Source organism: Phalacrocorax aristotelis, chromosome 16 (assembly GCF_949628215.1).
Source record: "Phalacrocorax aristotelis chromosome 16, bGulAri2.1, whole genome shotgun sequence".
Taxonomy (NCBI): Eukaryota; Metazoa; Chordata; class Aves; order Suliformes; family Phalacrocoracidae; genus Phalacrocorax; species Phalacrocorax aristotelis.
Window position 1 is genome coordinate 9,598,312 of NC_134291.1, and position 26,468 is coordinate 9,624,779.

Genomic DNA, 26,468 nt, shown 5'->3' on the forward strand with positions numbered 1-26,468 from the left:
ATACAAACTAGTGGTAAATGAGGTAGGAACTGCTATTAAGAGAACACTGACAGTTAATACATTTAAGTATATGCTTTGTTGGAGTGTTTATAATAAAACCTGTTCTGTGTACTCCCCTAAGGTATGGCTTTCGAAGACCTCCCTACCTGGAGTTAAAAGCTCGGCCAAAACTTGGTGAGAGAGAAGTAACTCTGGTTCATGTAACTGACTGGATAGAGAGGAAACTAGAACAAGAGTTTCAGGTGTGTTTCCTTTAAATTTTGATTTCATTAATGATAGTTCTAGTCTATTAGAGGGGCGGGGTTTTTAATTTTTGAATGTCCCGTTTCATTCAAGACTAGTTGGTATCCTCCACTGCTCCTGTTCAGTGGAAAGGATGTTAAGAACTCAGCTGAAGCTGACTTCTGGGTGGTCTTGACAGCATGTGTAGACCTGGATGGAAGTCTCTCTTAGCACTTGTCAGAATGATTTTTAGAGACAAAAATGCCATTTCCTTGAAATAGGTACTATGTCAGAATTTGTAGTACTTAAATAAAAACATGATCCTACACATTCTGAGAAAATAGAGGGCCAAACTACTGTCTAAAATTAAGAACAGATGAAGCAGTAAGGGGTCCTGTTACTACTTTCTTAAAAATAATTTTAAAAAATCACATTTGACCATAGTGCAAAATAGGAAAAAAACTCCAAATGTAAAATACTTGTAGAATAGGAAAACAGTTTTCTGACCAGAATCATTCCAGACCCCGATGTGTACAATCAACCAGAAATCAAAACTGCTTATTTCATTAAAAGAACAGTTTGAAAATACATGGGTAAGAGCTGAGAAAGCATCAAGAGTTAGGAAAAGTTGGTATGTTTCCTGGTAGTGGCATTTCAATTTAATGGAAAGTGCAGAGATGATCATCCTTCTGAGCTTCACCTACAACTGTAACACAACTAAATGGCTTCAGTTAATGGACACTCTATGGCTTCCTTACAGGCATTGACTCAAACAATGCTGAACTCAGGACCTTTTATCTGGAAATCTGTTGCATTTTTTTCAGCTAGACAAATCAGAAAACTAAAGTTTCAAGCAGCGTATGAAATGTAACTTGATTTAATTGCATCTTTTTCACAGAAAATCTTTGTCATGCCAAACATGGATGATGTTTATATTCCCTTAATGCACTCAGCCATGGATCCCCGCTCCTCTACATGCCCTCCTAAAGATCTGATCACCGAGGCCCCCGATCAACCATGACATGTGAAGACTCTTGCAGTTTACAGTATTATAAAAGTTATTCTCATGGTTTTATAAACTGTGCTGTAGTTCTCATCCTTAATTTGTGCCACTTTTCCCCCCCGCCAAGGACTGCCTATAACCATACCTTTGTGCTCACTTGCCTGGTTATTGTTCCTGTGTACTTCAGCTACATGAAGTTTCATTCCATTAAGCAGTTGATTTATTTTTGTACTGGCTGCCATCAGGATTTTAACTTGGAGGCTAAGATGACCTGTTCTTTGCGGGAGGGAGGAGGAACCTAACTGTAATAGATCAAGGAGCTTGATGACACACCTTTTGTTCAGCTTATGTTTTCATGCTAGGTTAATGTGCATTAAAGCATTGAAAGGTTGTTTGGCAGCAAGGGAACTGCGTGCCAAATGGAAAAAAAAATCCTAATTAAGGAAATAATTTATAAAACTGGAAGAATATTTTTCTTTCTCAGGCAGTTGGAGGTGTAGAATGAACTGTTTTATGTTCTTTCACTTCTGCAGTCAATAGCTTGTGTCAAGCAGTCAAAATATGAAATGCTTTCAGGATAAAAGAATGTAAATTGGATGTATAGGTAATATTACGATTCAGTGTGGTATATACATATTACTTTTTTCATACAGAACTTGTGCTTTTTTTTGGGAAGCAAGTAGCCATAAAACACACACAACTATCAGTGAAGGTGGGACTGTCAGATTCTTGTAAATGAGGAGAAAAAGTTAGTTAAGCCATGAGACCAAACCATAGCAAGCCGCCTTATAATGAGGTACAATCACCTTGGTTCATGATTAATTCTGAATGTTTATAAAGACATGAGCACACACATGAAATGTCTAATACTGCACATTACCAGAAGTACTTAGTTACCCTACTGGGTATAGAGCCTCTTGCTACAGTGAAACACACCCAAGTCTTTTCTTAAGAGTTTGTTGCTGTGAGTCTTTTCCATCACACTGTGTTTACGCATAAAGCATGGGACCAAATTCTCAATTTACAGCTGTGCAACTCCAGGCATCAAATTGCTTGAGGTTTGTGAAAGCAGCTGTGACTGAAGGACTTTGGCCTCCATGCATTGGTTTTTTGGACTTGGTGGAATTGGAATTCAAGCATTGCAGTTATTCAAGCTGATTGTGGTGCAATTAAAGACCTTCTGCTAATTAATGGCCAAAACCAAGGGGGGAAGGGTGAACTGCCTTTTATTTCTATTGGGTACGATGATTCAAGACAAAAACATATGCAGTAAATTCAACATTTGAACACTACATATCCCCTATTTAACACATATGTTTTTCTGATACTCAGTGTTGCCAACTGTCCATGGATGTCAGAAAATGTTTTAGTTTACAAAGAAGGTGAGTTTTAGCTCTCCTTTTGTAACATGATTTGCTTTTTTTTAGAAGTAATTTTTTAAGAACTTTTTTGTATGTTGTGTTGTCACCATTTGATGTAAATCAAAATTTCCGTGTATAACTTGATGATTTACCATCTCTAAATGAAGCTATTATATTGAAGGATTTTTAAACAGCACCTTGCCTGAAACATAAAAGAAAACTAGCATTTAATATATTTAAAATTAATTCTATATTTGAACACCTATTTTGGTTACCTTTAATTGAAATATTAGTAGGTTATATTTGTTACCTGAAGTCCTCCTTGACCATTCCAGGCTGTGTATACTCTGGGGGTTTGCTCTGATTATGTAGGCATTATTTGCCTTTCATGAAGTCTGCATGTCTTGTACGCAGGTCTTTTATATGATTTAATTTCTATGTGCAATAACTAAAGTCGAAGGACTAGATGCACTAATGTGTAAACAGATTTAGACTTATTACACAAGATTGTCATATTGCACTTCATAAACTGTGGGTAACTACGATCTGCTTGCTTTGTTTTATTAAATAAATTTATCCCATGTCAAACAATTATTCAGTTAAAATTTGTTTGTACATACCGCTTAGCTACTGTCTTCTGCAAGTTCTCTTTGCAAGTTGCCTTTCTAATGAAGTTTTTGAAACATAGTGTGCTATGTGCTTCTCAGATTTTTTTTTTAATATACCTGAACAGGCATATGATGATTTTAGGGTTAACGAATGCTGACACTGTTCTAGCTCTAGAAGAAAAAGCTTAAATTGACTGTTACTGTAGTGAATAAAAACTAAATTTCACTGCAGCAGTTAGTATTCACATGAGGAACATGGTTTAAAAACATATCTTTACACTTGTGACAACCTTGAAATTATTACCAGGAATTACAGAACAGATATAGAAGGCACTACCCTCCGCAACAGATTTCACGGTGAAAACCTCTCTAAGCTAAAGCACCTGCTTAGACTTGGCTACTACTCCTGTGTGTCTAATCCTGGTCCCAGCGTGGGTACAGCTCTAACTTTTCTATATACATAAAACATCGTGCCTCTCCACCTACAGGGCAGCACCAGCACATCTATTACAACAGAAGGTGGAGGCCCTTTAAGTAGTTGCATCTTAGCTCACAGGAGAACGTTCAGCAAAATAGCAATTTTGATTCTTTTGCTACATGCATGGAAGGTCCCCAACACCGGATGTTTGGCAGGAATCCCGGGCGTTTTGCTACTTCTAAGCCCCACTTACAAACTGAACCATGAACTGCTTCAAGAAAAAAAACTAGTGCAGTGGTTTGGTATGGGTTAATGTCACGCTGAATCGCCCAGTAGAGTGACGCGGACCCCCTCTCACCCCGGTTTCCCCCTCCCCTCCCACCGCGGCCCTCTCCCCGAGCAGGCCCCCGCCGCCTCCCTCAGGCCCTGGCGCCATTTTGCGGTGGCGGCGGCCGCCCGCTCCGCGAGGGCGGGGAGGGCTCGCTCAGACCAGCTGTGACTTGCTTTTAAAAGCGCCACCCGGGTCGGGCCGAGCAGCACCAGTTATGAACAAGCGCTTCGCTCTAGCACTGCAGCTTGGCCGGCGGCGCCGCGGGCAGGGCACCCCGCCGGGTCAAAGGCAGTGCGGGGAAGGGGCGCGAAAGAACCAGCCGGACGCCATTGCGGGGTACACGCAGCTTTTATTTGCCAGGCCGCTACTCGCCGGTCGCTACGCGGGCCCTGCAAGACACGGAGGGAAAAAGGAGGGTTACAAACGCGGTGCACCGCAGCCGCCCCTGGGGGTGGGCGGCAGCCTGGGCGCTCAGTAGTAGGTTTGCTTCACGTATGTCAGCAGTCTAACACGTGTCAAGAGACATCATCGCGGCCCAGCCCGGCCCACCCGTCCATCCGCCGCCACAACCCGCTCTCACCTCTGCCCCGCTACGCTGAGAGAAAGGGCGAGCACCCCCCCCCGCTCGGTTTTATAGAGCGTCCACCGCCCCACCTCTCCTTGTCTCGCCCAATAGGTTTCAAAGCCTGGGGCACGTGCTCATCTGGGGGCGGTTGCACGTGGTGGTGGGCGGGGAAGCGCTGAGATGGCGGCAGGCGGAGCAGAGAGGGGTGTGGTAGGGCCTGGTTAGCCCGCCCTCCCCCGGCCTGTTGGGTAACTTTATTCGCCTTTTCAGAAACGGTAGTACTCTTTTTTTCAGTAGCTTGCTTTCGCGCTTCGTTGCTGTTAAGCAATAAGCCTTAAAAATGTAAAAGCTTAGGCCCTGCTGGGACCTTTGAGCCGCCCGCCTAGGAGGGGGTTCCTCGGTTTCTGAGGAGAGGTGCCAGGGGCGCGGGAGGCCGCGCGGTGACGCTCACGCCGCCTCAGCCCCTCTTTTTGACGTTTTTCCCACGTCCTGTGAGGCCAGTGGGAGGCACTTGTGTTAAATAATTACGATTTGGTAGTGGCATACGCAGCTGAGAAGCTCCTCCCTTAACGTGGCATGGCGTGAAGTGCCGTTTAAAGCTCATGAAGTCGCCTGTAAAGAGGCAACGACAAGCTAAGCGCTGGCCCGCCAGCTCTCAGTCCGCAGGGTGGATGGCAACTGCGTGTCAGGCCCGGCGGTTCCCTGCGGGGACGGCGGCGGCCGGTGGGAAGGGAAATGCTGCCATCCTCTGGCACCTGCAGGGGCCCGGGCTGGCCGGGCGAAAGCAGCGTCCTGCTGCATTCCCCGCGGGGGGGCCCTGGTCCTTGCACAGCCTCGCCTGTGCTTTTGAGACAGGCGTTACCTGAGACGGGTTACCTGCCGTTGTGCGGGTTACCGGGGCTGTCTGCACGTGTGGTAGGGGTCCAGATGCCTTCTTTGGGCGTGCTGTTGCCATGGCACGCACAAAGCGGTGTGGGAGACGGTCTGCTTGTTCTCAAGTGGTGTGAATACTTAAAATCCAAGACCACCATGAAGAAACGCAGTTCTCAGTATCGGAGAATTGAAATCTCAGTCTGGTTTGTAGCTCCAGGATGTTTTTATGTATTCAAACTTGCAGGTTAGATCGTAAGTATGTCTCCTGCCCATATAATCAAAGGCACGGTTATTAAAAGAGGGAGCTGCCAGAGCTGATCTGTTATGTGCCTATTGTGTACTTAGGACGCAGTGTGCTCTGCAGCTCCGTTAATGATATCAGTATTAAAAAGCAAACAATATGTAGCAAGGACAAAGTGGCTTTGTTATATAAATAGGCGTCTGAAAGCTTACGCCTTCACCAAACTGTAAATTTACTCTCCTCTTTTTAAAGCTTCTTCCATTTGATTCAGTTATTTTTGTGTGTTTATTTTTATCTGTTCAGGGGAGCTTGGACTCGATTTTCCGTTCAAAGAGGCACGCGCTTTGTTTTTGCGTTTATTTAAGGCATGGCAAGGCGCACCGGGGTCAACAGTGACTTTGTCAAAACAGGAGGGGCACCAGATAAACTTGGCCTGGTCCGCTTCGAAAGCCACAAATCAGCAGGGAAATCACAGCGAGCAGGGCGGTTATTCGTTAAGCCCGAATTTATCCACGAGGTGTTTAAAAACCAAACCCAGCGCCAGCCGGCTAGCTGTCGTTGCACCCCGCGGTTTAAAATGCCAAGGGCTCTCGGCCGAGCCGCCCCCGCCCGGCTGCCGTTTTGTCGGGGCTCAGCACAAACCGGGAGGCTCCGGCAGCAGAACGAAGCCCCGGGGGGCGTCGCGGTGGCGCACGACCCCCGCAGCCCCCGGCCCTCCCCGTGGCGGGAGGGACGCGGCCCGGCGGGTCGGTCCCGGTGCGCGGGCGGGGCTGCCCGCGGCTGACGTCGTTGTCCCGGGCCGGGCGGCCCCGCCCCGCCCCGCCGGGCCGCGCGGGGAGCGCCGGGCACGCCGCGGCCGGCAGCCAGCGCCGCGCCGGGGGGGGCTGGCCGGGGGAGCCCCCGCGGGTGGCAGCCATGGAGCCGCTCCGCCGCCGCCTCTGCATGGGCGCGCTGCTGCTGGTGCTGCTCTCGCCGGGGCCCGCGGTAAGGGAGGCGCGGCCCGGGCTGAGCCTGCCCGCTGGGCCTGGGGCCGGGAGGGCGGCTGCCCCGCGGGGGGCTGGCGGGGAGGGCAGGGGCAGCGCCGGCGCCGCCGGCGGCGGGGGAGGGTTGGCACGGCCCGTGCGGGAGCGCCCGAGCCGCTGAGGGCCGGGGGAGGCCTCGCCCGGTGCAGGCCGCCTCCCCCCGGCCCGCAGAGAGGGAGCACACGGACGCCACCGGGGGGTCTCGCCGGGGCTTTGCTGAAAGTTTGCCGTGGGTGCCCGCAGCCCGCCGCATCGGCGGTGTTTGCGAAGCCACAACGCTCTCCCTTCTGCTGCCGTTAATGCCGTGTGTGCGCAGGGGTGGGGGGCTGCAGGGTGCCGGCCTGATGCAGCTCAACAGCTGTGTACCTGCTTCTGTGCCCTAAGCTAGAGCCCATAGCACCGTGCCTGGACACGTGGTATATATAACAATCCTTAAAATACAGTTAACTTCCCATTAAAGTAGTTGATGAAAGTAGGACAAAGAAACTTTTGGAAGCTGAAACTATGTAGGTGGGTAGAGGAACTGGTGACACATGCTGCAAGATCTTTGCTCTGTCCCTTCATAACCTCACAAGCGGGGGGCCTTGTTTCCTTTCTGAAAAAAATGCCCAAAGTTGTTGATATGTTGATGTCCAAATACAAATTATTAGCTACAAGCCCTGTATACCGTATTACAGTGCTTTGATCATTCTGTTTCCAGAGCAAAGATAGCAACATGCACTAAATGAACATACGCTTGGTTGGTTTCCAGAAATGATTACAGTCCTAAATTCAAAGGTAAAGGATGAAGTGCACAAGTCACTGCCCTACAAAACCTCTTAAGAAACAACCAGGTTGGTTATAAGGTATTGCGTGAAGCTGGTGCAAAGCAGATGGAGTGCTGAGCATATTATTTGTACAGAGGTAATAATTTTAAACAGTGTACTTTAAAATGGGTGCTGCCTACTGTGTGTGAACTGAGGTGGAAAACTAAGCCTTCAAATATTCAGTTCTGAAAGGTGCTCTTCTTTGTAAATTCTCAGGATCTGGAGACAATGAAAAGGCCAGCTGGCATTTACTGTTTCCATTACACTGAAGTGTTGCAGAGGAAAGCTATAGGTTATGTTCTTTGATGGGCTGTTCATTGTTACCTGAAAATCCTGGTGTAATGTACAGGGTTATAGTTCAGGTTAAGCGAAGCTGAAGGCTTTGTTTTACACATGGGATATAATAGCTCCACTCCCCTTCTTTAAAAGTAAACATGTTTAGTACTGAAGATGTGTGGCATACCTAGTGTTGTTATTTCATTAGGAAACTGGAAAAAAATAAATGCAGGCTGTCAACAAAAATGACTTTAAAATCTTTATTGTAGAGTGCTAATGTCTTTGTCGTAGTCTGGACTATAACATTGGACTGAGATCTCTTCAGGGTCCTGACAGGTTTGGGGTTCAGATTTTGTAAGAAAACACTGATTTGCAGCTCATTAGGTTTTAAAAATAGTACTTGATAAGAATACTAAAGTATTTTTAAATACTAGAAATACTTTTTGAATCAACAGGTTATTAGTAAATTCTGTATATGTATTACTTGCATAGTCACAAAATCCTAGACTCTGGCCCTGGTAGAATTCAGACCCTTTTTTCTCCAGATTTCTCTCTCCTCTTCATCTCCCTGCCCTGCCATCTTACCTCAGATCAGTACCTGATCTCAGGTTCTCCATTTCTCTGTTTCTGTTCTCTGCTCTTATCCTGGTCTTTGCTCTGCCAGCTGTAGTCCTCACTGTGACTTCGAAGATGACATCTATTCCATACTTCAGTCCCTTTTCAGAGCTAGTTTTAATTTCTGTGAACTTAGTCCCAGTCATTTCACCTGTGATTAACCCATTTAGCTGGGAAGGCTTATTCAGAACTGTTAATGTCACTTGAGTAACATTCCCATGAAAAAGATTGGCACATGATTCTTGGTATTGAGGTAATGTGAAAAACATTAGGTTGCCTAAAGATGTTGCAGATTGTGTTTTCTGTAGATTTCTTTTAAGAGTACTGGTGATGATCTGCTCTGTATTTTCTTCATCTGATAAATGTACTCCTTGTTACTTTATATCCCAAATTTAATGTTGTTTTCCTACAATTTATATTTGTTCATACAAGGGCTTCCTTTCCTGTCTTGTCTTTATAAGATGAAATGCTGTCTCTTGTTATTTAGGTGATAGTGTATAGCTCTTGGAATTGCCCTAGTGATGTATGGGAACACATTATAAAAGGGTGACATCTCAGATACAGCGAGGAGAAATGCAATACAGCTGCCAGTAAATAAATGGTCACTGTAAATATTATACAGTAATGATTTATAGCTCTCAGTAATTTGAAAACCCTTGGTTTTTGTGAGCCATGGATGTTACAAACTGTGCCTGTTTCTCTTTTAACATGGAGTTGGTGCACCTCTCCATAACAACCTCTCTGGGATTAAGCTGGCGTTTGGAACATGGGTCTGTTCCTTCCTGCAGCCTGTGGAACTAGTTTCAGTGCTCTGGTACATGGTGTGCACAGGCAGCACATGCGGGCTGTTCTTGACATGGGAAAACCCCAGCCGTAGCCAGATGTCTTTCCTTCTAATGTGTTCTTTTTCTCAGCATGAGGTGTTAGGTCAGTTAACTGGTAGGCACGAAAACATATGTGAGACAGCAGAAGGTTTTAAAGAGGACGTCTTCAATCCCTATGTTAATTAGCATTTTGTTATTTGAGTTGCAGACATCCTTGGTTGCTCAAAAAATTATTATATTAGAGTTTAGGTTTTTTTGCAGGGGGAATGCAAACTTGGCTCGCACACCTAAAATTATCACAGATGGTTCTGTCCTGGAGTGTAAATTCATGTGTTCATAACTCTGCCCTTCTACTCATATCGGTTGCTGGTGTTCTTGTGATTGTTGTAATAAGTTTTGGGTCTACAGAGAGACCCAAGTCTGAAAACTTAGCTGGGAGCTTGTATTGTAGAGGACTACTCAAAGCTTAGTCAAGTCAGAGGACAGTTGGAGTGGGCCTCCAGTAGTTTTGGGTTTTTCCTGTTGTAGTATAGATGGGCATATGAATGAAAAGTCACTGGAACTGGGTTATAGTGTTGATGAGAAATAGCTAGCAAAGATGTGTTGGAATTTAGTTTAAGGTGAAAAGATCTGTAGATTTGATTTCATATTCTAAAGAAGGTATATTTTTGGGTCATCTGTCTTTCATATATTGACTTCATTATACTGGATAACTTCCTCTAATAGTTACTGAATTTTATAAAGAGTTTTTGTGGCATGGTTTTATTATGCATAATGAGTTTTAGCCTCTAGCCTGGCAATGTAATTAGGGGATAGTTGTCAAAAAAAGGGTAATGAATCATACGCTATCTGTGGTGAATATGCCAATCCCTTGCAGTGTGTGCTAGTGTTTAAAAATATTTTGCTTTGCATCCTTATTGGTTTACCAATTGTGATTCCAGTAGCATAAACTATGGTATAGGCCTTTTCTTATTGGGAGGAAGGTGTCTGGTGCTGTTAATGCTGAAGTTGTTTTTTAGTAAAATGCAGATGTACAGTATGTTAAGCTAATTATGTAGTGAGGAATATAGGATTTTTTCCTTGAGTGATTATATATCTTGTCAACTTTTTTGTTTGGTAAGCCGAGCATTACCAAACAAACTATGAGGATGTAAATTACAGTTAGCAAACTATCCTTTATCATCTATCAGACTTTACAAGTTAAGTTCATTCCTACTTGAGACTCAGAAAAGAGAAAATTATTACCTGGTAACACATGGCACTGCCATTTGTTTACTAGAGAGCACTCAGTTATTTCTATGAGATCAATAACACTTCTCAGAGTCAGCAATACACCATCACACATCCGGTGTCGCTACCATGTGTTCCTGTTCTTTATTCATACCTGAAGAACCTCTTGTATGTATTGCCCCCACAGCAAAACATATTTCTAGGTTACAGAACGATAACCTCAAGGAACTGAGTGGCCTGTTTTTTCTATCTGCCGTTTCCACTGACTTCCATGGGATTTGTGCATATTTAGTGTCCTGTATTTCCAAAGTACTGTTTTTAAGCAGGTAGATTAATGGAAGAAATTATTCACGTGGGGATCTGTTTTCTTCTAACACAATAAAACAAAATAGGGCATTGCTCTGCTAACCCTTAAGAAAAATTGAAATGTTGCAGTGAATGAAGATAATATCGGTTTTGGCAGAACTGTACAGTGGACATACACAAACACACCAGAACTTGTTCTGCAGCTTTTACTGACCTTTGTTTGACTCCATGGGTCCTTCAGAGCTGTTTGGAGTAATTTTGTTACTTTGATTTCTAAAATATTTTTTCTAAAGACATGGTGGATCTGGACTGAGGGGGAGATTCTTATGCCAGGGTTAAATAGTATTTCTAAAGTGCATTTCTATTTCTAAAATGTTATTTCTGTTAGATAGTATATTTCTATTCTAGCTTAAAAATGCGATTTTCTATTTAGTCCCAAATTTGGGGCTGTTACAGATTATTAGCAGTCAGCACTTTAGAGCATTTGCCAAAGTTTAACTCAATGAGAGCTTGAAAGTTCTTAAAAACTGTTTTGAATTAAATTATTAAAAAATAATTCTAAATCACTCCTCAAATAATTTCAGAATATTGTAAATCCGTCACTTAGCATCACTGTTAGAGTGGAGGATTTTTATGAGTACAGACTGTCAATGCCGTAGAAGCTCTCACTGGTTCGAAAGAGGGTAGTTGTTAAAATAGACGTTGTTGCAGTTTCAGATAAAATAAAAGATGACCCAAACCAAGTTTTCCTTCTGTCTCATTTTCTCTGCTCCCTAAATTAAGTTCTTTTGGCTTAGCTGTTTCATGTCCTGACATATTTTTCTTGTATTCAATTGCTGTGTCTCCTTAGAAATAGAATTGCAGTATGGAATGAAAACCTATTTCAAGAATTTGCATTGCATCACAACAGTTGAGAGCCCACCCCTGCAGGGAGGACAGTATCTGTGTATACCAGAGTCTGTCTCAGGACTGAGATTATGATGTTTTTTGTGGTGGCGAACACTCTTGCACACTTCGCACAAAAATGAAAACAAGTTTGGCTTGTACATACAAGTTTTATAATTTTCATAGTTTTTCGTAACAATGCTAATTCCAGGCTTTAATTAATTGATTAATCAATTAATTATAAAGCTTTGTGTTCAAAATCAAGTCTGTTGAGTATTTGTAACCTTGAGACTCCAGTATCTAGCCACTGATAAAAACCACTAATCAAGAGGAAGTGGTTTTTATTACTGAGTCTCGGTGAAACACAGGTAGTGATTTAAATAATCTGTTCATTTTTGTCTATTGTTTTATGCAATTTAAAAGAATAAGACCTTGTTTCCATACTATTATACCAACTCCCTAGCCTTTTCTCCAAGTGACTACTGCAGATATTGGTCAAAATAAATCAGCAATATTGCACTGCAAAGTCTACAGACTCATCTGTTGTGGGTATTTTTGTCTTTTTTTTTTTTTAAACTTAGGTCATAAGTTTCAGCAATGTCATTATACTACTCAGGTGGTTAATGTCAACTGCATGATATTGTACGCTTTGAAAAGTATGAATGAATGGAAGATTTTTAATATATGGTATTTTATCTATGTGCAAATACAACATTAGAAGTAAAGGAAGAGGTAATGAAATTTGCCCTGTATTCAGTCTTTCACCCAAAGAAGATGGTATCTTTGAAACACAGGGTTACAGTGACCACATCAATGCGACTTTGAAGGCTACACATAAGCAAGCCTTTCAAGAGTAGTAAAACTTAAAACACAGACTTATGGGGGGAGGTAAAGGAAAGCGTTAGAAAAAAAGTGGTATTAAGACAAAGCCAGTTAGAGTGGAGAACATGAGCCAAGCAGGAACACAATGCTGCCTAAATGTGTTTAGAAGAAAAAAGATGCGTGCATGTGGCAGAATCCTTTTGTCAGTGAAAAATGTGCCTCTGTGCTGATTTTGCTCCCAATGAAACTGCTTGGGCAGTGAGCAGAAATGGGCCCAGAGCCATCTGAAGAAAGAAGGTGATTTCTCTGGCTCGATAGACCTAACAGCCTCTTTCAGAGTATCCTTCCCTTCTGTTCCTGTGATGCTTGTGAATGCCACAAGCGCTTGCCATTCCAGGAAGAGTTCACATCTCCCTGTTAACCTCAGAGTGGTGGTAGGCACCAAAAGAATGGTAGCTGGGAGTGGCACTTTTTCCCAAACCAAGGATACTACACTGAAAAGCTTAAAAAAAAAAAAAAAAAAGCTATTGTAATTTCATGAAATTAGTCACACCTGAGAACTTTCTAGTTCATTCTGCCTGTGGGCAACATTCAGGCGTTCATCTGGTTTTCAGCAGAAGCTTGCATGAATAACTTCTTCAGCTATGGTTTTCTTTCTTTATTATTTAGCTTGTAAGTGATCTGGAGGGTAGATGTACAGAAAAGTTTTCTTACTCCTGTGACTGCAGAATGTGCAGGGGAACTTTTTGCACGTTAGTAATTCCTATTCAATCCCAAATACTAGCAACCTTCTAAAATGTCAGTAATCTGGAAGGTTACTGATGTTTTGGTGAGAGGTTCAGACCTTGTGTTTAATTCCATCATTTCTATAGTCTTGATGCCACATCAAATAGATATTCAAATGTTAAATATGAAAATGTTAAATCTACAGATGTACAAGAAGTGTTCTATATACTGTATATTGCTGATATTTGACACCCGACCACAGTCATGGTGGTTATTTTACAGGCACATTTTTTGTGCAGATGATAGGCACTTTATTAACTTCTGAGTAAGAAGACAGGAAGAGGACATGTTTTGCGGAGAATATACTGATTCTGTAAGATAAGAAGGTAAAAGATAAGAAAAACTTGTGCAATGAGTAAAAAGTAGCCTAGAAAAACAATCCTAGTGTGTGTACATGGAAGATGTGGTAGATTTGCTATATGTTGTATTTTATGTGCAGCTAAACTTCAACACTAGTCATGACATTCTGGGTGTCAGTCAAATTCCCACCTGCAATTTAAAGGAACTTCAATGATTTTCACTTCCTGCCTTTAACAGTTGTATGTTCTTGATCAGCTTGATGTGTTTCACTCTAGATGCAGTTTCACTGTATTTGTTAACTAAAATGATCAGTTTGGATAATGGATGGTTTTGGTATATCTTTTTTGATAGAAGAGCAAACAATTATTCCAGTCTTTAACTTAAAATGTTCTTGTTCATGGTGCAGGTTTAGGGTAGAAAGGTATTTGTGAAGAAACAGATATTTCTTGTGTTTCCCATGGTGTATAATGTACAGGATTTATACTGTATGTGTTATTATACTGAAATATTGCCTGAAAGTGTTTTCTGCCTTATCTTGAATCTGATGGAGGAAGAATTAAATTCTCTGCAGCAGGGATTTTTCATGAGTACAGCTGCAGTGACAATACACATTTGTTTGGTATGAAAAAGCTGGCGGGCTTGTCAAAAGTCTGAGTCAAAACCAGCTTATAAGATGTTCAAATTTTGCAGTTCATTGTGATTTCTTCTTTGAACTCGCACAGATACGTAGTTCGCACTTTAACTGGCTACCTGCTGTCTGATCTTGGGCAACACCTCGAAGCTGAGAATGGTGTTCATTAAATGCAGTTAACCTAAGAGGCACAGTTTGTTTGTGCAATTAGTTGAGATTCAATGTCTTTGGTTCCTGTTTTTTGTTTTGTTTCTATTTTGTAAGCCCAGAGCACTCTGGACAGCTTTATGTAACTGAGGCTTTCAAGTTATTTCATTTGTTACAAAGCTTCTCAGGTAATACTTAAAGAAATGAAATAACAGTTGCATCTTACCTAAAACAAAAGCCTGAAAAGTTTTGGTTTGATTTTGGTTTTGGTTGGGTTTTTTTTAGGGGGTGGGGTGGTGGTAAAATGTCTTGAGATCTTCAAGTGAAAATGAATATATGAGTGCAAGATGTTACTGCACAAAGGTTAATTTGGAATAAATTTTTTACCACCATCCATTGCTTCTTGTTTTCATCACAACACTGTTTCTAGTAAATTTTGAAATTTTTGCCCTTTCTTAATAGTTTGAAACCAGGATGATTAGTAATGACTGCATGAGCACCTCTGGGCTAGTATGTGGCTGTACATATACATATGTTTTTAAGGATGACTGCTCCCAGTTACATCTCAAGTTCTTACCCCTGTATAAAATGTGTATCAGAAGCTAGCTGGCATTTTGTGTGATGTGACACATTAGGGTGTTTCCCCACTGTTACCTGGGTGGGGGAGAGGTGAATTTGGTTCCATGGGAAGGGAAAACAAATAGATGATTCCCTGTTCTGTTAATCCAAATTGTTTGTTGAATATTAAAGCAAACCAGAAAGCTACCATGATTGTGGTGAAATTTAATGTCCTTAATTCATGAATGACAGACTCTGAGAGGCAGAGAAAGAAGTCAGAATTGAGCTTCACTGCAGCAGAAGTGCCATAAAAGCAATTCAGAAAGACTGAAAATAAAATAATAAACCATGTATATTACTGGAGTCACCCAAAGAAGTAACCTTATGGAGAAAATGTTCTAAGATATGGAGGGTTTCCTAATAGTTGTTCCTACTGCTAGTACTCCATTGAATTGAGATGGTTTTTCATGCTTAAGTAGCTTATATGTGGTGAGATCAGTTCAATCTGCAAGTCTTCTAACTTTTCTGAGCTCAGTAGTAGTTTGCTACTACTGTTCAAATGCAGGTTTTTTTCAGCCTCCTGGTGTTCCTTGAATGGTATACTTTTGGGGCCACTTCACAGCCCACTCACAAAATATTTGTATTATAAGTCCAGTCTGCATTAGCCTCACACCAATGATAAGAGAGAGGGAATTTGTCAGTTTAGTTCCTCCATTTGCTCATTAGTGTTGCAGATTAGGAAGATTAGTTACTATAATTCTTAGATTATACAGTATTGTACAGGAAGGGGTTCCTTGCAAAGGAGCTGTATCTTTTGCATCAAAATACCTATAAAGATATCTAGAATGCAACCCCAAGCTTTCTGCCTTCTTGTTCTTGTTCGAGGATAGTTTTATGCAGGCAGCTAGGCAATGATGGGTATAAAATGTAAATCTTGGGGAGGCAGATTAAGCCTCACAATTAGATCGCTCTCAGCCCTAGATGGATGTGATAATGGAGTGTGGGTTGTGTCTTCCCCTTTTGGTTGCCGAATCAGTGGATCTGGCTTGTTAAACGTTTATTTAAGGAAGATGGGAAGACTGGACTAGATGATTATCAGTCAACTACACCATCCTAAGTTGTTTTGGGAGTTCATATACAAAAAGACCTGAAGGGCAAAATTTTCACGAATTACTTTGATACGATGGCTACAGTAGTTTGCTTTAACAAAAGAATGAGAACTCATTACAATACAGCTTCTCTTTGCTCTTACATACAAATAAGGTCATTAAGCTAGAAAGATACTCTAAGTTCAGTTCTAATTAGTCACATCTCGAGCTGCATATTTTACAGGCCAGCATGAGAGGAACTGCTATTCAGTGTCCCTGTTTGAAAAAACATTGCAGAGTTTGATTCCAGAGGCAGCTGTAAATATTTTATTGAAGTGCAGGTGTCTGTGCAGCCTGCATAATTTAACTAGGTCAGATAATGGAAACTGTATTTATGCGTTAATATACATGTCCTTTTTTTTTTTCCTGGACTTCCAGCAGTTATTTCTGATTTATGGTTTGTGTATTGTTGACTTGTAGTTTCATTTTTTCTGTGCTGTGTGTTTTACAATTGCCTGTTGCAGCTCTTTCCATTATGACTGGAAAGAACCATATATAATATTTGTAGGTGTGACCTGAAAGTTGGCTAGTTATTAGTTTATTATAATATCCTTTTAGCTTTATGCTTTACCTAAAAGTCTAAAGTTTTAGTTGAGTTGCACTAAAAATGTATAGTTTTCCAAAGAAAGTTACTCCTATATCCATGCATTTTAATTCGACAATTGTGTTTTGCTTTGCAGTAATTCTAACATGACTGATAATTGGTTTTTACAATTTAAGTCACTGAAGACATTATTAATTATGTAAAATGCACACACTTTCATTTCATGAACCGTGGTAGGTTAAGAATTATATTTAACTCTGAAACTTCCTAAGCATAGCAGGTGGCATGCAGATTCAGTCTATAAATGACAAGTTAGTTGAGTGATAGCTTGAGACTTGGTGAACAGAAACGGGTCAGTCACAGGGTGTACGGGATCATCTTTTAGTCAGGAAGAGAAGAGTAGATGTTAAATTAACATGTTTTTTCTGCTTTGTGCAATGAAACACTTTGGCCTTAGCCTCACTGTTCCCACAACAACTACATAGTTCTGAGTCCTCAATGTTTTTATGATGCCCTTTTAATAAAATTACATGCTCTGCAATAGCTGGGCTCAAAAGCTGCTTGTGCTGTAGGAATAACAGCAGGCACCAAACAGCTCTGTACCCATACGCGTAAATATGGAGTGACGTGTTCCCAGTGGCAGAATGACTAAAATGTCAAATTGAGGTTTGAATCCTGCAGCTGAGTGCTTTCTAGGATGTGTTAATACATATGGACTTTCTTAGACAGTATTATTTACTATCTACTTCCAATACTGTATTTCTGCAGACATGAGGTACAAAAACGTGATTAAGAGGCTTAACAGTATGGTTCTGTAGCCTTTAAGCTGCATCTATCCTAAATATTTTGCCCGTGTTCAGAGACAGCCTACATACTTACAGCTCCAGCCTGTCTCAGCTGCAGCCAGCCTCGTAGAGTGTTGATCACCCTTCAGTTTTATTTATCAGTGTTCTACCCAGCCAATATCTTTTCATCTCTCGGGGACTAAAACTTGGCAAAAGTATGTTCTGATTACTTGGTAGTAGCATGGTTTTGACATTAACACTCAGGTTCTGTGAACTGCTTTGAAGCTGCTTTACCCTAGCTATCTTATCGTATAGTCTTTGTATCAGTTCTTTCCTAGATCAGCTCTATCTCTGGTTTCTCCAGTAAAAGACGACTTTGATATAAGATATAAGATTGAAAATGGAGGTTGAGTTGTAGGTAGATTACTCATTTAAAGCATCTCCCATTTTGTCTCTAGGGGAGTTTAGCATAGTAAGCAGTTCCATAACAGTGACAGGAAAAAAATAAAATAAAAAAATCACTGAATTCAAAGGGGTGAGAAAGTTGTCCAGTCTGTGCAATTAAAAAGAAGGATGATGCCCTAGGCAATGTATTGTGTGATAGTTATGAGTAAACTCTGTAGTAAATCATTACATTCAGCGTGTGGGTTTTTCCTTTCCAGAACACCAGCTCAGTAACTGTGCCGGAAACACTGTTGTTTGTTTCAACTCTTGATGGAAGTTTGCATGCTGTCAGCAAGAGGACAGGAGCAATCAAGTGGACTTTAAAAGAAGGTGAGTAGGAGGTGTCCTGGTGCCCTCAACTCAGCAACAGTAGTAACAGTCAAATCAATTGACAATTCAAACTGTTGTTGGGTCTGGGAAATACTTTCTTCTCTTTCTTATTTTTGCTCTTGCTTCAGAATTAAGGTACAGTGTTTCTGGAGTCAAATTCATATGTTTAAGCTGTAGTATAATTGGTAGGTATCATGTTTTATGGGAATGAGTGCAATATAAGCAAGCATAGAATGGAATAGACATCGAATGAGAGTGTCAGCTGGTAGAATTGGTAGCAAAGGGTTTACATGATTCTATTTCTGGAATACCCTACATTCACTGGTGCAGTGGATATTGTGCAAACCTCAGGTCTTTTTTTTCCTGCAATAGATGTTTAGGAGCAGCACAGTTTTTTTTAAATAGAAGATCTGCACTTGTGTAAAGAAATTTAATATTGCTCAGTGACTGGAAGTTATCTTGTAATTTTAATTACTGAGCAGAGGTAGCTCTGTCATAATGAAAAATTCAGTACTTAATACAAATTTGTTTTAGTGGGACTCTGATTATGTGTGGTAGAAGTCATAGTAGCACTTTCCTTCATTTTGGGAAATAAATTAGAAAGCAGGTCAAATGGAAAGGAGTCACAGTGATTGCATCATTCTGTACTCTATTTTTAAACCTGATGTCAGTTTAGTAGGTGAGCTGAAATGGTAGGAAACAAATTGTGCATGTCTGATATATGCAGTACAAACCAGTTGTTCTTATTTGTGGACCCGTTCATATTTGAATGCAAATCTACCAGACAAAAAGTTAACTTCATAAATGAGCAAAGAATGCTTTTGTAGCTCCTCTTGAAGTAAAATAGGTGGGCAAATATTCTCTTGAAGGATCTTGGCTAGTAGGTGTGATTACATTTTCTCCCCCGCATCCTATTTAAATTGAGACCTCTCCTTTCCCTGAACAGTCTTGAATAAAAAAGAAGTTGTCAGCCTCCTCCTTTATTGTTGCAATAGGCTACTGTGGTGCTAGGAGCAGCTTACTGGTTTTTGCTTGTCATTCAGCTGACATGAACATACACTATGTAGCCCTATCCCAGAAGGATATCGTAACTGGTACTTGTTGGCAGCCAGACTTAGTAAGTAGCAAGAGGTTTTCTGAGGAAGAAATGAAGGCACTTTGGTAATGAAAAGGATCTTCGTCAGAGTATATTGCTCAAGGAACTTCCTTTGTTTAAAACAAAAATGTTGCAATACTATTGTTGGTACAGTAGAACTGCCAGACTGGATAATCTAGTTCTATAGGACTTCTTTTTTTTTATTTCATCCTCTTTGTATTATTCTGCATCTTACATACATGAGGTATGTTCAGTGGCTTTTTGCAAAGCACTTGTTGCCCATTAGTTTATTTCTGTGTAACAGAACAACACAAGGGTCAATGAAAAAAGATAGTGGTAGTTATTGTTACAAGGTGTTTCATGAGTTAACTTAGTTAAGTGTATGTGGAACAAGGACCTGTACATATAAATTGGTGAATTAATTTGTAATTGGAGGAGTTTTATTTATTTTTGCACCTGTTGGTGGTCACCCTATGGGTGGGAAGTCCAACAAAATGCAACAGTGCTGGAAATTAATAGGCCATAAAAGTCCTTACTGTCTTGCTGTGCTAAAGCCCTGGAGAGAGTTAATAGTGCAGAATTCAGTACTAATACTAGTGCATAAACACAGTTGTTGGGGACATTCTATCTGTCAACAGTATACTTGTATTGTTATAGAGAATTATCCAGTGGGAAGTTGCATGCATTGCAAGCAGTGTTCTTGTAGGTGCCATTTTACCCAGATTATCAGCCAGTGAACCATGTGTTGTAGTTCATGTGCTTTGAGAAGTTGTGGAGGTCACCTGAAGTGCTGCAGTGGCATTCATCAGGAAGAGAATGTTTTATTACTGCACTTAAGCAGCAAGGTATTTAACAAAGGGCAATTCATAGATATTTTCTTTTCATTGGGAAAAAAACCATGGCAGTGTTCATTATCAGGCAGTACTTAAACAAACATGGAAAATCTTGCCATGTGTGGCTTGTTTTAATTTAGCAATGAAGCTTATCTTAGGTATGCAGAGTAAATGAGCCAGTGGTTATCACCACAACAACATGTTTGGTTTTCCTGCCTTCATGTAGTGCTGGCAAGAAGCGCAGTCTCAATACTTTTGCTCCCCATAAAGCGGGCAAAAATATGGGTCAGTTAGTAATAGGACTCTGAAAGTAGTTCCAAGATAAAGCTGAGTTCCCGGCACTTATATGTAGCGAGATTGTGGACCTCTTTGTTGAGGGTGCATAATACCTTCATTTCCTGTTGGCTTCGATGGGTTCGACTATCTGACAGCTCTCAGGGTTTTTTGGTGGCCAGGTAACTGATGCTGCTTGTTCCCTGGGCTTTGGAAAGCTGGAATGTGGTTGGAAAGTTTATAGAAATAACCCACACCTTTCTCCCCCACATTTCTGAGAGGCACCTTTGCTCCTGCTGTGACCCCACAAAAACATATTGTACTGAAAGGCGCTCATTTGAAAGGGTGTTGAATGGGTGTGTCACACATTTAAGATCAGAGACTAAATAAGGCTCTTAGTGCCATGTCTGTTCAATAAAAGGAGCTGTCCATTCTCAGTGACAGTGTGACAGGCTCCCACGGTTTCTGCACTTACACTAGCAAGATTCTCAGTGGGCATCCTCAGTAAGATTACTTAGGATGAAATCTCTTCCCTAAAATTGCTGGAAATAAAACTTCTTCCATCAGATCTCTTTGAAAGGTACAGGGGCACAGCACTTTAGGCTTGCTTTTACATGCAGCTAAGAAAGTAGACAGTAATAGAGAAGGTGACAAGAAACCTGTTGGCAAGATGGAGTCTGGAGAATGCTTTTCTCCTTAATGTCAGACTTTATATTCACAATTCTGATTTCAGCATAAGCTTTAAGAATGTGATTTTAGGACTGTCCTGTCACATCTTTGTAAAAGATCCTGTAAAATTTGTAAAATCATCCTGTACGTCTTTGTTAACTTAAGAGCTTAGGTTAATGAGCAGAATATTGAATTTTGAGATGTTAAGAATACAGTGTTTCAAACTGTACTCTCGGACAGAGTATTTCTCTGCTCTTCTGACAGTCACTTCTGGGTATCCCTCTGTGTACTGTTTAGAGCGATCTCTTTCTTTTCATTCACCAGCTCCTTAAAGGCTTTTCCCCTAAGAACTAATTCAAAGTAATTTGCCAGAAGAATATATAATATATACAGATTTGGGTCTAGATCTGGAGCCAGCAGAAATCTTCAGTTCTCTGTAGCAATCAAAAAACCTATGGCCCACAATCAGTTTAAAAGGTTTTGATTTCTGATACCTTCCTCATAACCTATGAACTTCAGTGGGCTAGTCATGATAAGGCAGAGGTATAAAGACTGTTATCTGTTAATGGTATGCAATATGTAGATTTTAAAGGGCAGACCTGAGATCTGTAGGTCCTGATTTAGTAACAGTGGTTATTCCCAGGCAAGAAAAAATATCTTTGTGCATAGCTGTAAATTAAAAAGGATTACCAAAACCAAACAATTGTAGAACAGTACTCTCTTCAGCAAATTCCAGAGGATAGTTTGTTAGTGTGTCTAACCTCATTTTTTGCTGTAATTGCAACAGTAGGCGAGGATGACATGATTTTCAATTGGCCCGTTAGCCCAAACCTTATGGTGGGGCCTCAGGTCAGGAAACCGTTTTTTCCAGCTCATTCCAGTGGGGCAGCGAGTTACTCATTCGCTGTTTCAGAATCTCCCACTTCCCCTTTTCAGTCATTGGTTCTACCTAAGGGCACATTACAGTGATGAAAATGTCCGACTCTATCTTGTGCACTGAAAAAAGACTTGGTTTTTGATCAAAGGGCAAATTTTATCTTATCATGTGTTTGTGAAATATGGAGAAAAGTCAAATGTGTTATATTTAGCATTATGGTTATAGTTTCAAAAATTATATATATGACTTTTTTCCATATGTGTTTGCAAAATATAGGTTAGATTATTTCAGAATAACCTGAAACATACTTCTGCCCACTCACAAGCAAATGATACAGGCACAAATATTTTCTGGCCATGGTGCAACCAAAAGTGTGTCGAGACATCAGCCTGCTGCCAGGTCAAAATGTTAATTTCAGGGAAGCACAACTGAGCCAAATAGTTTACTAAATTACCGGGCAGTCACTATGTTATAACAGGTTTCTAATAACTGCTGTACTTGTGAATAAACTCTTAGAGTTCTAGAATAAATCTTTATCATCTAGGATCAATGACCTTTTAATTCTCTTTTTCATAAGTTATTTTACAAATCTTTTTATTAACTTGTAAAAATGAAAGCTTTTCAGTTCTTACAGGATAACAGTTATTGAAGTCCTGCAATGACAAGGAGAGGTATCAGCAGTCTTATTAATGGTATTTCTATTCTACTGATTCCCTTGAACTCTTTGTGCTTGTGGGCATTACTATGCTTTGCTGAATTAATTTAACGAAGACTATCAGTGGCAATAATTTTACTAATACTGTGCACACGTGCTTGTTTACACATGTGTGTATTACCAGATCAGAAAGCTAAAGCTAGTGTGTATTGAATTGTAGGATTTTAGTGTAGGAATTTGTTAACATACTCTGTGTTAGTGGAGGCTGCAGGAAAAACAAATTGGAAACCCATGGAAGTATATATAGAAAACTCAATCTTCCATCTAGCACTGGAGATAGTTATGGGATGGTGTCCTGCTTCCTAACTGTTCCCTCCTCGCTCTCCCATGTTGTTTTGACATCTCTGTTTTCTTGGTCTAGAAAGTGGAAAGCTTTCAGACAGGATATCATATCAAAAGCTTTATGTAGGACATTGCAAGAAGTTGGCTTTTCCTCTGCTACAGGGTATGCCAGCTTAAGGAAGAGGCAGATGTACTTTTATCACAGTTTTATCACATCTTCTTTGGAAAGTTTTCATTCTGATGCAAAATACTTAGTGCTTTGTTCAGTGGTTATTGTCACTGTTACTGGGTTTGGAACATATCAGACCTATTAGAATGACTTACCTAATTACAGGGAACTGCAGTTCAGGGAAATTTTGAAAGCAGGATTACATGATTCCAGTCTCGGCATGTTAACACATGAGTGCTGAGCTGTTGAAGAGAAGATAAGGCCTCAGTTCTCTGACTTTTGCAATAACTTTTTCTGGTTGACCCACTGTGGAGCAAAAGGTGACTTCAGTTATAAGATGACTCATTCTTTTACTAGTCTGTGTTCAAGCATATGAAAACTATTGCAAGACCTGACAACAATAAATTAAACGCCAAATTATCTTTTTATCTTAGAGTGAGTTCTTATGTCAAAACAAACTTTGAAATAAATTTGGAATATGTCCCAAACCACATGAAAGTGACTGTGAAGAGTTCATTGTTTGTCTTCAAAGTATCTCTGCATAGCTACAAACTTAGTTCAAGATCATGAAAGTGTTAAGAAAATTAGAAAATTTGCACCACCCCAGTAGCTATAAATGTAGAGAAATGAGTCTCCACAGCCTGTCTTTCCAGGTGGATGGCGCTAATAGTGAAAGGAGAATTCCTTTCACTTCAGAAAATAAACTCCTCCATCAGTTTGTGTTCACTTATTTTGAATAGCCTCATGCATGGAAATGAATTAGATATTGATACTGAAGGCTTTCCAACAGTTCATATACAGCACCTAAATGTTGCAGGAAGCCATCAGAATAATCAGTGGTTTTGTTCATGAACCAGTGAGTACTGAAAAAATTTCCTGCTGCTTTGTAATAACAACTTAATCTGTTCCATCTACCTTTTTAATCATTGTTAGTAAATCAAATTTCAGTTACTGAGAAAACAAGTAAAAGCAGGATATTTTCCACTTGTGATGAAGCACTGTTGTTCTTGATATTGAAGACATGATACTAAAGAAAAGTTTAAGGCCTTATTCTCATAAGCATGATGCTTCTGTACAGCATACGCCGAACAGCTTGGAACTTGTCATAAGGCTTTCATTCATGTCTTCTGTTACACAAGAGTGTTTCAGAAGAACTCACTACAGAAGTTGAAGAGACATTCATGGGATTTCTGGCATCATTTGTTAAAGTGTAGGATACATTTGTTGATGAAATTCTTATGAGTGACATTTTTCCAACAGCTTTCTGAAATATAAGCTTCGGAGTGAAAGCTTAGTGCAAGTAAATATTGCACACATATATATAAAAATAGAATATGTGTTTGTGTGTGTGTTCTTTCGTTATCATGGTACTACGTTGTCAATAAAATCGTGCAAAGCTTCTCAGACCTTTGAGATAGTTGGAGCAGAGTGGAGCACTTTTTTTTTTTTAATAGATTGCCCAGTCTTAGAAAATTAAGTGAAAGCAAGTTATTAGTCAAAAAATGCTGTACTGTATTATTGTTGTTATTCACTGTATTTTGGGGGCAGAGAGGGAGCTATAGGAAAGCATTAGTAACCAGACTCTCCTGCAAACGTCATAGACAAACCAGGATGAGTTGCTAGAAAACATAAGCTACCTTTTCAAATTTCCTGTGATTGTTCAGGTGTTCCTAAGCATTCTTTGAAAAAAAACCCTGAAATACTGATACATTTGAGGAAATTGCATTCTGTCTTGTTCTCCTGTAGAGTGTCTTGTGTTATGTAGCAACTGCAGTTAGAAAATTTGGAATTGATTCAGATAGTACTAGTGTTATATGAAATTACCATATAAAAACTTCACACCTCCATTTAATTCAGGGAATAAGCAGTCTTTTTATTAAATTTAAATTTAAAAGTTTCTGAAGATAATTTGGACAAGAAACTATTTTCTTATGCTTTGCCTAGGCTGACTAGAAAGTGATTTTAAAGACAAGCTGCATTACCATACTTAAACAATGCATATGAAGTCAGTTGCCACTTCAAAAACAAGTTGTGCAGCTTTGTTATCAGTAACGATCATTTGAGGAGGAGATGTTTATAGATAGGACAAAGTTGCTCAAGCACTGTTGGTGAAGATTGCTGTTGTCTAGCAATAGTCATCATCACCACAGGCAACAGTTCATTTTTTACCAAGTGAGACACCCTCTGTGTAATCAGTTCATCAGGAGGCTTGCAAAGTTTATTTGGCTTTTGCCTTTAGCTATGCTTGTAGCACTTGCGTTAAATCTTACTTCAGCTGAGGCAGGTGCCATTTTCTGCTGATTGATGATGCTGCTGTTTTCACAAAAATGTGAGAGTTTCCCTTCCCATGAAGCATTTATGATTATAGAAACTCTAGCCTGTGGTCTGTATGGTCTTCAATGTCTCCTCCTTCTTTTAGTTCATTTCACCTAGACATATGGATACACTGAGTATATACCCTTGATGTGCATTTGCTTTTAGCAGTTCAACTCTGGAGTTGAGCCACTTTATGTAATGGTCAGCTAATGCTTTATTCTTTCTTGCTTTTCTTTAGTAATGGAGAGATGATGATGTAAGTCAACATGTGTTGCATTAGATATCGTAAAGCTTGTGGAATACTTGAAGCAAACACAGAAATAATTGGCATATAATCAACTGTAAGTTTGGAGCGGGGTGGGGGAAGGGGGCTTCCTCCCGACATATCCTGAAACCAGTTTCTTCACACAAGGGATAGAAATGAATTGCTTGATGTAGAATAAAGGTCTGACTAAGCAACATGGTCTGTAGAGGCAGATACATAACGATGAATCACTTAGCTCCTTTGTTTGAATGTTAATTATTCTTGGGGCTTTTTGATGTGTACTTGGGTTCTTAATAGATTAAATAGAGTTTATGATATAATGTGGAGCTCTACACTTGCATAGCATTCCCATCTTACATCGATGAATGGTGGTAATGGTGATAATTCATCGTTAAGAAGAAAATTGCTCAAGATAGGTACTCCTGCTATCCATGTTCTATGGCTATGTGTCAATGCCTAGGATTGTTAAGAGTACCAGCTAAATTATCTCAGCATTTTTGCCGAGATAATTGTATGAGGCTCTGAGTAAAAGATAACATGACTAGGCTGTGTCTGTGCCCTCCAGTGGGTTTCTTCCCAGAGCCGGTACACAGCTCTGCAGGTCTGCAGGGCCTCTGCATTACAGGGAATTCGTTGTGATGTGGAGGGAGACTGTGTTTGACACTGTTCTTGCCAATGCAGGAGGTGCCAGTGCACTGGTGATTAACCATGTGATGAGGGAAATAGGTAAAGCATGAAACTTGACAAGTCTGCTTGCTGAGCAGTGAGTTTGCTAGGCATAGTTTGATTCAGTGCTTGAGTAGAGCACTGCTCCCTCTCCAGTTAATTGGATTGTTCCCAGAAGCTTAATATGTTTTTGAGTAGTTTATTCTGACAGCTTTGAGGATGTGTC

At 40.5% G+C, this 26,468-nt stretch overlaps 2 protein-coding genes and 2 non-coding genes across 7 annotated transcripts in view; 2 read left to right on the forward strand and 2 right to left on the reverse strand.

Annotated features, from left to right (window-relative positions):
* TEX2 (testis expressed 2) overlaps nucleotides 1-3,177 on the forward strand; it is a 61,261-nt gene extending 58,084 nt beyond the window's left edge. For both annotated transcript variants that reach the window (XM_075111424.1, XM_075111426.1), the window contains exons 11-12: nucleotides 122-242; nucleotides 1,121-3,177. In XM_075111424.1, coding sequence (XP_074967525.1) covers nucleotides 122-242; nucleotides 1,121-1,243 — 244 coding nt within the window. In that variant the 3' untranslated portion in view covers nucleotides 1,244-3,177. The remainder of the gene's footprint in view (nucleotides 1-121; nucleotides 243-1,120) is intronic.
* A 926-nt stretch (nucleotides 3,178-4,103) lies between these two features.
* LOC142065522 (small nucleolar RNA SNORA50) lies at nucleotides 4,104-4,240 on the reverse strand. Its single transcript, XR_012663444.1, has one exon. It is a non-coding gene; the product is annotated as a small nucleolar RNA SNORA50 (small nucleolar RNA).
* A 172-nt stretch (nucleotides 4,241-4,412) lies between these two features.
* On the reverse strand, nucleotides 4,413-4,478 carry LOC142065521 (small nucleolar RNA SNORD104). Its single transcript, XR_012663443.1, has one exon. It is a non-coding gene; the product is annotated as a small nucleolar RNA SNORD104 (small nucleolar RNA).
* A 1,726-nt stretch (nucleotides 4,479-6,204) lies between these two features.
* The window catches only part of ERN1 (endoplasmic reticulum to nucleus signaling 1), a 43,612-nt gene continuing 23,348 nt past the window's right edge, over nucleotides 6,205-26,468 (forward strand). Inside the window, exons 1-2 of one of the 3 annotated variants that reach the window (XM_075111429.1) lie at nucleotides 6,205-6,606; nucleotides 17,970-18,081. In XM_075111429.1, coding sequence (XP_074967530.1) covers nucleotides 6,538-6,606; nucleotides 17,970-18,081 — 181 coding nt within the window. In that variant the 5' untranslated portion in view covers nucleotides 6,205-6,537. Of the gene's footprint in view, nucleotides 6,607-7,382; nucleotides 7,422-17,969; nucleotides 18,082-26,468 lie in introns of those variants that run through there. The other 2 variants (XM_075111427.1, XM_075111428.1) reach the window with 2 other exon arrangements.